The following is a 12,201-nucleotide window of genomic DNA, read 5'->3' as shown; positions in this document are numbered from 1 at the left end:
TATATATATATATATATATATATATATATATATATATATATATATATATATATATATATATATATATATATATATATATATATATATATATATATATATATATATATATGTGTGTGTGTATGTATTGTATGTATGTATGTATGTATGTATGTATGTATGTATGTATATATATATTAAGGCAGTGGTGTTCGAATTAGTCTTCTTTTTTTTACATTGAGCTTACCTCGTGTCAAGGCTAATTCGTGCTGCTTTTTCTTTGTCGCTTTCACGTAGCGTGCGACAGTAGGAGTGTTTTTATAGGTTGGACGAACTTGTTGTTCAACGAGCTCAGCAAAGCTTGATCCTTCCTTAACACGTAGTTGCTTGCTTAAGTTCAACGGTTCGTCCTATATCCTCTATGAGTTCTAGGATGACGCCTCGATAAGATTGTGCTCGGTGGTATGCTGATAGACCACCTAAATCGATTTTGTTTGAGTGTGTGAAGGCCAAAAAATCGACCCAGGTCAGAATGTTGACCAGTTCCTTCTAGACAATGGGCTTTTGAGAGTCGTACCACGAGGGCACTTTTATTGGTGAGCTGGTTAGTCCTTTGGGAAAGCGTACCTCTTGTACCCAAACCGAGTTAGCAACTTCTCTCGGAACACTGGTACTCTACTCGCCGTTGGATGCGGCAGCGCAGTCTTGTACCGATGTTATGTGGTCAGCAGTTGAGACTCCAGTTATAGAAGACCGGAGCCCGTAAAGAAAGTGAGGTCCTGTCCCAGGAATAGTGTATTCTCTTTCTTCAATCTCTCTAAGAATGGTCAAGGTTTCTAATCGATTGTCTGGTACTGGAAGGTTGTCAGCTTCACCGTCCATTACCATGGTGATGTGATTGGTAGTTGGAGGAGAGCCCACGCTTCAACAATAAGTTGAAGGAAGTATCTCGAGTAGTGAGAAATACGGGATGAGGATAGTGACCACTATCCTCGTCCCTTTATACACAACAACTTAAGAATTGTGTATATAAACGGATTGGAGTAGGATAGTGTTGCAGCATAAATTATTTAGTGCTGTTTCGTCATAACTCCAAGAGTTATAACGTACCAGCACGAGTAATTTAAACAGCAGAACTAACTACCCTTGGCTAAAACGGTGCAAAAATTAGAAATATGGTATGAACCGGGTGGCTGAGGGTGGGAGTTTTCCACTATCCTCGTCCCTTAACCCAACTTAAAGAGTTGTGTATATAAACGGACTGGAATAGGATAGTGGTACATACAGCATAAATTATTTATTTAGTGCTGCTACGTCTTAACTCCAAGAGTTATGACGTACCAGCACGAGTAATTTAAGCAGCAGAAATAACTACTCCCAGGTTCATAATAATACGTCCCGTAAACTCTCCATATTGGTAGTGCTCGACGGACTTTGAGGTATAAGGCAGTGGTGTCCGAATTATATATTTTCACGATGGAGCATACTGTTCGATTTGCGCCTAATGCTGTCTTGAACTAAGGGTGCTGAAGTACAGGTGTTCTATCGATGCTGAACCCACCATCACCAACGAGCTGGAACCCATAGATTTTCCATGAAGCGACTGCGTTGCGGCTCGAGAATGCCTTTGCAATAGCAGTTTGGAAACTACTTTCTCATGTGCAGCATTCACTTCTACGACTCATCGATACTCAATTTTGAATACGGTAAGTCTCATCATCGATGTCTTTTCAGCTCATTCCGTGTTTCACGTATGTCTTTGAGTATATCGGATACATTTTGATTCTCGGTTTTAGATCGCTTAAATTCTGGGCTCATATCAGTGTGAGCGTCTACTATCAATGCTTCTTGTTTCGCAGTGGCAGATTTTGTAAATACACATAAGTCCCGCAACCCCACAATGTTAATAAATAAATAAATAGGTGGTATAGATATATTAGTTCATTGATGTGCAAAAATTATTACTACCTTTTCTTGTCATCAAAACTTATAAGGTTAGTATGTTAATAGATGGACTACAGCTATTATATAAATAGACCGACTATTCAGAAAGTTAATAAAACTGGTATTTGTAATAATATAAAATCATCGCAGACCCTGTTTCTATTACAAAATGCGCTGTTCAACACAGCAGACAATCCCGGCTATTTTCACTATTGCATACATGTCAACCATGCTTTAGGCTTTACTTGTGACGACATACGTCTTCAACTTCATCTTGTTGCCTTTTCGCTTTTTGACTATGACGTTATGCTCACGTACTTGCCTAAATGGGTAAAACATGTTTGGGAGTACAGTCACAAAGTTGCAACAACACTCGTACTGAAAACAATAACAAAATGGTAAAGCGTATTCTACCCAAACCCCCTACTGCTTGTATTGAAGTGAATATATCCAAGCGTAATCTCATGGTACCTCTGTGTATGTGCTAATTATAGTGACTTCTAATGAGCTATCTCATGGACTTTCACTGCTAGCTAATTCAAATACCAGTGCAGAACACCCGCATGTATACGCCCTTGATTGTGAATGGGAGGTTACGGTGGATCTATGCAGAAAAACGACATCGTACAGATTGGCAAGGATAGGGTAGCCTTACTAGTACTGTTACAATATCTTATAGAAAATCTTCCTTGAACAATAGTCTAGCTTTCTATATCAAAATAATGCCACCTGGGCAGGCTCGAATGTAGTGTCTATTGATATTCGCCATATGCGTACACTGTACAACATGAATATGGTTGGAGGATGCGATCTAGCAATGTATCTCAAAGACAAACGTCTTATCGATCAGCCTCCAAAACACGGTGAAGATAGTGCTCGGCGAATACAAGCAGGTATCTCACAAACGACAGAAAATTGGAGTTTTACAATTGCTCTCAGATAATTCAGATTTTGTTAGAAATCGATATGGCCAAACAAGCGCATGAGGTATATGCAATTTAATTTGAGGTAGTAGGAGTTTGGAATATTCTTAAGCAAAGATAGCTCAATTTTATATCGCTGACTGTAGCAACAATCACAGTCACCGATATGGCTCGACATTGCCTTGTCTGTAATCACTGCCTAGTCGGCAAAGACTGATTGACAGAGGAATCCAATAGGAAATTCAGTTATATGCCGAACGATAACATCAAAAGCAGCAGTCTCGACCTATCAGCCGATGCCACTGCGCGATGAAAGTCTTGCCATCGATGCCATTCATCATTTCACTGATAGCCACGCTTCGGTGATTTTCGACGATTGCACAGCTGCGAATGCAAAACTGCTAGCTGCCCTTGTAGTGTGCCGAGATGATACTGATAATATTTGTGAGATTGTTGTGTTCACCCCTGTTACAGTTCACAATCTTTAAAATATTCGCCGAGGTATGTAGGAATGAAACGTGCACAACATGTTATTATTATGTGGCATGGAATCGGTGAGAGCTGCACAGTTTCATACATCCATACTACTGGTCCTATGTACGTTTATAAGGTGGGGCACAGAGAAATATGCATGAAGGTCTGTGTATGGTTCTTACGGCTCTGCAATTAAATAAACAAAAGTAGAGTGTCACACACTGGTTGTATGTTATAATTCAACTCAAATATACATCCCGTACTATGGATAGTTCAACTTTCTGTTTGCAATATCGAGATTATTTTGGTGCATTGCATATCGAAACGGTCTGAATAAGTACTGTATGCTTAAAGGTTGTATGGACAAGCATGGATTACGAACCGTAGAAATCTGCTTACATATAGTTTGTTTGACGTTAAGAAATCATATTATGATATCTTCATTTATTTTTGATGGCTTGGTTGATATTTAATTTGTATACCGTGCAATCATCGGTGATGTATTTGTAGTTCGATGAATATTTGAACTTGAATAACATTAAAAACGCATACACAATTATGAATTGTTAGTTTTTAAATAGCGATTTTTCTTGAAGTTAAAAACTGAATGTTAATGCGTTTGAAGTTGCCGTTGGATTGGTGACAGTTTCATTATGAACTACAGAGGTTACCTCCCGTCATACGTGGTAAACTAACACGTGCAGAACAACTTGCCGATGGTCACAAAGGTACATATGTGTACTCGCTGAGCAAAAATGTCGGAGCCAGCGACAGAAATCAAATTGAAACATATACGATATTGCTCTATTATTCGTTGCAATACTCCTTTGAATGCTCGAACAACAGATTGACTTCATCTCGGCACTTTTTTCTTTTATGAGGCACGTATGCTACTGTAATGTGTTCTGGGTCGGGTAATTGATAACAAAAACAGTATCTATTAGAACCATGATTCTACTTAAAGGTTTGCAGCACCTCAAACAGATTTTGTTTTTATATCGTGCATTATCGCATTCTTAAGAAAAAGCCCTCAATATGTCGTATATGTATGGCTCATAATGACGTTCTGTTCTGACCAAAGCTAAGTATCCCATCCCGCGGCCTCATGCATCTACGTACACAGCCCTATTTTCATCGTAAAACCCTTTTCAGCGGCTCCTAAACATAATACTTTCCAAGCGTCCTTTTGCCACAATTACAAGTGAAATTTACACTCGTATGCGAATTCAAGTTAGTCGTTTCCAAATTGTTAATTATAAAAGTTAAAGCTTATGTACGTATTCATAATTTATATACATTGATATGCTTTACAGAAAAGATTGTGGCCATCTTAGATAGGAAGGCAAAAGTTCCAAGGCACTGATATGTGATTAAAAAACTGAACATTAACTATACGCATTCAACACGAAAGAGAGCGCTTAAAGTATATCAATACGATCATATCGGTGGAAGGTGATGCCATCGAGGTCGAATATAGTATCTCTTCAGGTCAGCGCTTACTCTAGAATAGTTGTACGAATTCGTAGAAAGAAATTCATGAAGGAAGCTTATATACAGCACGGAAGAGGTGCTTTTATATACGAGGAAAAAATGAACATACTAACGAGTTTGTCTACAATCGCATCTATATAAAGTTGTAGCTAGATTGCTCTGGGAAGGAAAGAAGTATAGTTGAGAAATAATACGTTCGTGGGAAAGAGTATTGTTATGCTATGCGGGACCAACTGTCAATGAACTAAATTCAATCCTACAGTATGCATTGTAATTTGATTATTTGCTGATTGAATTGAGGAGACGAATAAGCCGGTTGCGTCATCTATAGTTTGAGATGACACTAATTCGTTGGTCTACTTTAAAAATGTACTATGAATGTATACTTCAGTGAATATTACTAAGTTTCGACTACGTTAAACTAAAATAAGATACAATTCAAGTAAGTTAGGATTTAGCAGTGGTAGCTTGTATAAGAATGATCGGGACTGCCACTTGGGAAGAGCCATAATATTATCGATCACACAGGGCGCACCTTTAGATGTTCTTTATTGAATATTTCTCATTAGAAGTACTAAGTGTTCACGACCACATGCCTAAGGTGTAGATAGACATAAAAACGTAAGTTACGTTGATACATTTGCTATTATTTATAAAGCTCCATCTGAAGAAATGTGAAAAAAAGAAAAGAAAAGCAATTTATTGGATATTGGATATTGATGGGAGGACCAAAATCTATAAGTAGTAGTTCAGAAATTCTAAATTTTAGTTTATATTATCCTCGTAGCCTCTTTAAAAAACAAGCCTGACATCCTTCTATTTTTTTGTGAATGGCATTCAAAATTTAGAGACCAACAAAACAGCCCATGCTGCATAAAAATTTGGCGGCAGAAAAGTTCATCATATATTACGACTGACATTAAGAACAGATATGTGTTTATACATCGATCCTTAGACGTGTTTGTAGCTAATAGCAGTTTTATGGTGGCGTGTGCTGTTGCCACGTGCAGCAATAAAACCGGCGATATCTGGGAGGGGAAGAAGGTGTCTTTCTTACGCATCCCTCGCCATGGAGCGTATAATAGGCGAGACCGGGGAAGGCCGCACAAATAGCAAAGCGAAAGATAGATCTTAGCAACATGATGCGAGAAGCTTGGATAGGCGCATGTTGCCGTTCATTTGAACCCGATGGTGATCTCACAGCCGGGTGATCTCACAGCCGCAGACGTTGAGAGGTTGTACTGGACTCGTAGTGATCATCGTATGTGCATCATGCACTTCCATCCCACGATCTCGTTCAAAAGAAGAGTGGGGAAATATGTACAGTTCTTGGTGCATCTCCGACCATGCATCTCAAAACCCTATCTCCCAAAGGTACACCAGTATGGAAAGAAAACTCACGACAACTGTTACTTATTGACTACAACGAATTATGTAGTATCGAGGGTATAGGCGCTGGCAAGAAATTACTACAAAAAAAATCGATCAGCAGTTACAGCATGCGCTAGTCGTAGAAAGTATGGAGAATGGTGCAATTGGAGAGTTCAATAATCTATACAGAAATCCGCTACCCCTTCATAAACAATGGTAAGTAGAAGAGCAGCGAGATAGTAAGCGATATTATTTACAAGACCAATCCACTCCGAGATCGCCACTACACCATTAGTGCAGCGAATACACCTCACTCCCAGTGAACGGAAATACTGTGTGTATATCTGTGTATACACCCTCCCATTGTTCGGTAAAAAGGACTAATTATAACAAGAAACACTCTTATGTAGAATCTGTTACCTATGTTGAGACTAGTCTCCACCAATTTAGCAAACATAGCGGCTTAGTACAGCGTGTGAGACACGTAGAAGACACGACAGATGTGTTGGTACCCTGCACCGAACCAATACATACTTGGTAATCAGTATGTCAGGTACTACTGAAGCGAGCACAGCATCTATTGGAGAGTGCTACTGGTAGAAATAGGGCAGGTTTCTATCAGCACATACAGCTGTGCTTTCATTCATAGTGCAAACGTGTGTAAGTGATAGCACTATCAAATATCAAACTCCACAGCATTTAAGGCAAAGAATGAAGGAATAATGCCTAATACACTATGTGTAGTGAAGGATAGAACGGCGTTGATACGCGACTCGGTGTATAAGATACATATCGACGAGATCAACATTCGACCGACAAATACATTTACAAACAAGACGCGGTTCTTTAGACCTGCGCACAACAACCATGAAGTGATAGCAAACCACATTTAAACATTTTTACTAACACCAGTTAGCGGTCAAAAGCTATCCCTCAACCTAATGTCGAGGCCTGTATCAAAACAGACGGGTGAGCAACTATTCGGATATACATCTATCACTAATGCAAAGGCACAAGAAACAGAAGCTATTGTTTGTCTGATCCTCTTTGATGGTAGCGCGGTGAACAGGAAAGCTTGTCAAATGCTGCTACTTCAGAACACAAGCCCAGAACCGCCAGGACATAGATTGGTGCTACCCCAGCAGTCTTTACCTAGCAGTGTTGAGATAAATGGTCAGCAGGTTGAGAGACTACAGTAGAAAACGTATTTCTATATACGTTAATAACGTTTTACGTCGTCAGCCCGAGAGTAATTTGGGACTTGTTCTCAAATTAATATAAGTATAGGTGGGTCAGCCCGAGAGAACGTAAGAGTAATTTAAGACTTTTTCTCATATTATTCTATTTATAGAATACGGGCCACCGGCTAGCCGAGAGCCGAGGTCCGAGACTGAGTGTAGTAACAGAGAATATGATATATTTATTTCTAGAAAATATATCCGAGTGCTAAAGTGTTCTGCATAAGGTTTCTCATACTGATCATATGAGTTTTTACCCTGGCCAACCCAAGTGGTTGAACACTAGTACAAACACCATCAGTATATAACTGAGAGTGGGATTATAAATAAATTCATTCGAATGCACCATACTTTAGATACACTAGCACTTTACTAGTAGTCCTCCACATCCCACGCTAACACAGGTATTCCCCCTATACTGTTTAATCCACTTAATCAAATATGTAAGAAATAACCTCATTAGAAAAGGTCACAATTTCAAGTATCCGGATATGACACTCTCAGCCGGTTATCACCTACTAGGTGGGATATACGATATACAGTGGAAACGTATATGAAAGACAGAGTATTTGCTCCGGTTCGTATTAGAAGAGTGACCGTATGGCCAAGCAGCTTGGATCGTCAACAAGTTGCTCCGGCACTGTTACTATTTAATAGTGACATATCGTAATCCCTTCGAAGGGAATTTGGAGAACAGGCGAGTGGTGCATACCTTTTTCTGGAGATGATTATCAACTTCATCACCGAACAGTTCCTCACGGTAAGCATAGCAAAGAGCAAACACAAACGACTGCCCAGGGTTGATCCTTTCACACAGCCGGACGATCCGCGCCTACAAGAGGCGGCGCAGACCCGATCCGTACCACAGAGGTGGGTACTCTACTTAGTAGGTCAGCAAGCGAATATATGGAACATTCGATAGGGATAATATTATTTATTTCAAAAATGGCAAGTATGTATGATACAATGTAGGAACATATGGTATGGCTCTCATAGTCGCTGTAGTGGTTCAGGAAAGATTGATGGGAAGAAGTGGTCGTGTGTGTTCGAGCGTATATGATTACGAAATGTGGTGTTATGCCAGGTTTCAACCACACACATAACATCAACCTGACTTAAAATCGATATAACGTTCAAACACTTATCTGTATGTGCTGCGTTGTCCATGTTGAGTCCTTGTGGGTTGAAGAGCGTCATCCTCATTGGGCCTAACATTGTTCATCATCGGTCAATACTACTGGGCTCTCCTCTTTGACGATGTCAGCCATTTCTACATCATTGCCTGTCGTCGAAGAGTCCGTCGTGGATAGCTGAGGCTGCGTATTGCTATCCATCGTGTCGGATGATTGTCTCGGGGGGACCGTTGGTATATGAAGTCGTCCGGGTTCCGCACGCGCTGATTCTTTAGCGTTTACCGGGATTCGCGGGTTAAGTGAGAAGAAGTTTTTATCATGCTTTGCTTGGTAAGCCTTCTGGAGACGGTCCGTGGTAGATTGGAGGATGTCTGCGTTAGTGGAGTTGACAAGTGGGCTCAGTAGTGCATCCATGCTGCGGGCAAGAATTTTTGGCGCTCGTTCATGTGTGCAGCTGGCCTCCCGCTTGGTGCGGAGATAGTGAATTAAAGCTGCTTTCGTAGCGTTGGGATGTTGTTGGGAGCGGGGGTCGATGTTTTCATCAAGCTGCCATTTCCACGTAAGGGCTGCATGTCGTTTCACCTGGGCGACAGAGTCGCTAGGAACACAAAAGCGGATAAAACTGGTGGAGCTTCCGCGGCGATTTGGTTGAGATACCGATTTAGACGGAAGATACCAGAGAAAGTGGTGGCGATTGAGGGCTGGTTGGGCATGCCAGTATTTTTCAAATACTGATTGGGATGGGGGCTTGCCGTTAGGGAAAATTGCTCTGAAGAAGAGCCATACCGAAGTTATGTCATCCATTTCATGAAGAGTTTTGTCCGGCATCGGGCGGCCCACCACTTTCGATTCGATAGTAACAGTATTTTGTCAACACCGGCCCGAATTGACTCAGTACATATCTTCCATCGTCGACTCACTTGGCCCAAGCTTCAAACGGGAATTTACTGATCACTTCTTCCCATCAATTTTTCCTGAACCCCTACAGCGACTATGAGAGCCATTCCATATGTTCATACATTGTATCATACATACTTGCCATTTTTGAAATAAATAATATTATCCCTACACGAGGCAGAAGAGATCGCCTCCTGGTTACAACTATGGTACGCTGGTTTGTATGACCCCATCGAGCTTGTAATAGACCGTGATAACAATTTCAATAATGATCATGGCAACGAGGCAGATGAGGATACAGCCGAAGATACAACAGTGGTACTGGCGAGAGCTTTGACGAGGTATGTATTAAGCAAAGCGTTGTGTTTTAGGTGATTGATTTAGGCTTATGTATGTACAGTATTCTTACACAATATTGTTTTGTGCTATTGATTAAATTATACAGGCTGCCGATATGAACACTATGATCAATGAACTTCTAGGACTAAATATTGCTGGAATATGTAACGGTATCGGAACACTAGTGATGATAAATTCATACCTGACAATGAAATGGATTCGACCAGCGGTGAACTAGGAGGATCTGCAAGCAAAATCGAAGGTGTAAGTGAGACTGATGCTACAACTCTAGATCGTCGAAGACGGAAACCATTGAAGGATGGGGTTAACTCCTGAAATCTTCTTTACCTTGTCGCATACACTTCGTGGTCCAGTGAAATCTATACGATATATGCTAGGTGAATTACATATGTTATATTTTTTTGCCAGGTAGGATTAATAATGATCCTATTGAAATGAGTTTTTTTGTTGCAAGAGCAATGGCTGGCGGCAATCGCCGCTTAGATATAATTGCATATTTGTACTCACAAAGGACTCTCCTCATACGGGCAATGTATGATACATGTAGAAACGACGACCAAAGTCACAACAGGGAACTGTTTAAACTACTATTTGAGGGTTTGCAGGCACAAACGGACGAGCTGGAGAGCACACAAGCAAAACTACTACAAAGGCGTTGGGATTCACTTACAGAACTACGGAAGTAGGTTGGCTGTTATATCAACACAGGATAAGACGCTTCCATATATTGCCGGGTATGCTGTGTACAAATTGTTCAACAATTTTCCCGTTGGTTGCGATGATTGCCAAAATGTTGCGAGCATGGGTAAAGGACTCGAGGAAGATGAGCAAATTCTTGCTGAATACTCTTGTGCATTGAGAGCTCAACCTGACAGAAAGGGCTTGACATGGCCTTTGCGCTCAGTAGTTGTTATGACAGGTTTATTACTCGATATTGTTGAGTGTATTATCAACAGCAAAGTTCTACTGAAGCAATTTAACGAATCTACTAGCGCAAGCAGGGTCGGTCTCGGAGTCATTCGCGTACTTATTTCACATAGAGTAGATACTTGTGGAGCACTTCAATCACTGAAACAGTTGTGCACTACATGCAGCAAGGACAGGAGTCTCACCATTGTACCCCACCTTCTAAATACGCTGTACAACATCGTATGTAATAACATGTCACTGGTATTAAATATAAAGAGCGCGGCAACTATCGTAACGTTGAGTATGGTTAAGACCAACAAAAAAGAAAGGACAACCAACATCGTTGATCAGCACTGAACATTCAACGCATGCCATTGACAACTCGGGTAAGTGGACTTCGAAAAAGTGCAATGACATTCTGCGAAGTGCGAATGCGCCATTGGGGGCGACATTTATAATCTTTGCAAACGATGTCTACTACTTAAAGACTTACAAAGTCACGGTATCGGAAGCATACTTGGGAGGAATACCGATGAGGCAAGCAAGATTAGTGATCTACTTGACGTCGCGCAAGGCACCAAAGTGGAGATGGTTGAACGTATTAGAAGAACTCTTCTGAACCCAATGGCCCTACAACAGAATGATGTACTTCTGGCAGCCATTCGAGAGGAAGAGGACATAGAAACAGCGTAGTGTATATAATAAAGTAGTGTCAGCTAGTGTTTTGTGTGTGTGCTTGGGTCAGATCTGTACTCAGATAGGACCATAAAAATCATTGTTTTTGTCGTCATCACTTTTGCTTGTCTCCAAAATTAGTATGCCAAATATATGATGTCAGACTTGTTCTATTTACGAGGCTATGATATCCTACATCTACGAATGTCTCAAATAGGATCCAAGGTAGTGAGTCATACTAATTACATAGGCCATTGGAGCCATCAAAGTAAATTTAGAACATTTTGGAAGTATTGGAAAAGGAACTTGTAATAAATTATTCAAATATAAATAAAAACCAATGTGTTATCTCGTTTGATTTTGATATTTTAGACCGACTGAAGGTCTTAATCTCAATTCTTACTCTCATCGCAACAGGGGTTTACAAATTAGACTCGCGTATTAATTCTGATCAGTTTAGTACGATGTTTTCGACTTCTCTGCAAGTTAATCTCACGCTGATCACATGATGCCTTTCCGCATAGGTTGTGACTCACATAGGAACGCAGCTATTTTTAAATTGTTGCGGATCAAACTTACTCTACTCTCGAGTCGGCTCAGAAACTTAATCAACTCCGAGAGACTACAGATCAGGCCAAATTTTACAGCAAGAAACCCTCTTGGGTTTGTAAAAAAATATCAGAGTTGGTTCACTCTCGAAAGCTTATGTTTCTTAGCCGACTCCCGAGATTTAATTAAGTTTGTTATCCGCAACATTCTAAAAAAAACAACTGCGTCCCTATGTGAGTCACAAAGTGTGCAGAAAGTCAT

At 40.4% G+C, this 12,201-nt stretch overlaps 1 protein-coding gene across 1 annotated transcript; it reads left to right on the top strand.

The window, feature by feature from the left end:
• The first annotated feature begins 10,230 nt into the window (after positions 1 to 10,230).
• Positions 10,231 to 11,129, top strand: SARC_05616 (hypothetical protein). The gene has a single exon (XM_014300514.1). The coding sequence runs from the start codon at positions 10,342 to 10,344 to the stop codon at positions 11,071 to 11,073; it is 732 nt and encodes a 243-aa protein (XP_014155989.1). The 5' UTR covers positions 10,231 to 10,341; the 3' UTR covers positions 11,074 to 11,129.
• The last annotated feature ends 1,072 nt before the right edge of the window (positions 11,130 to 12,201 follow it).

Source organism: Sphaeroforma arctica, assembly GCF_001186125.1.
Source record: "Sphaeroforma arctica JP610 unplaced genomic scaffold supercont1.365, whole genome shotgun sequence".
Taxonomy (NCBI): Eukaryota; class Ichthyosporea; order Ichthyophonida; genus Sphaeroforma; species Sphaeroforma arctica.
This window is presented reverse-complemented; position numbering and strand designations above follow the sequence as displayed.

Bases quoted from the DNA above. Each gene is read 5' to 3' on its own strand.
- SARC_05616 (XM_014300514.1), top strand. From the start codon at position 10,342: ATGATACATGTAGAAACGACGACCAAAGTCACAACAGGGAACTGTTTA.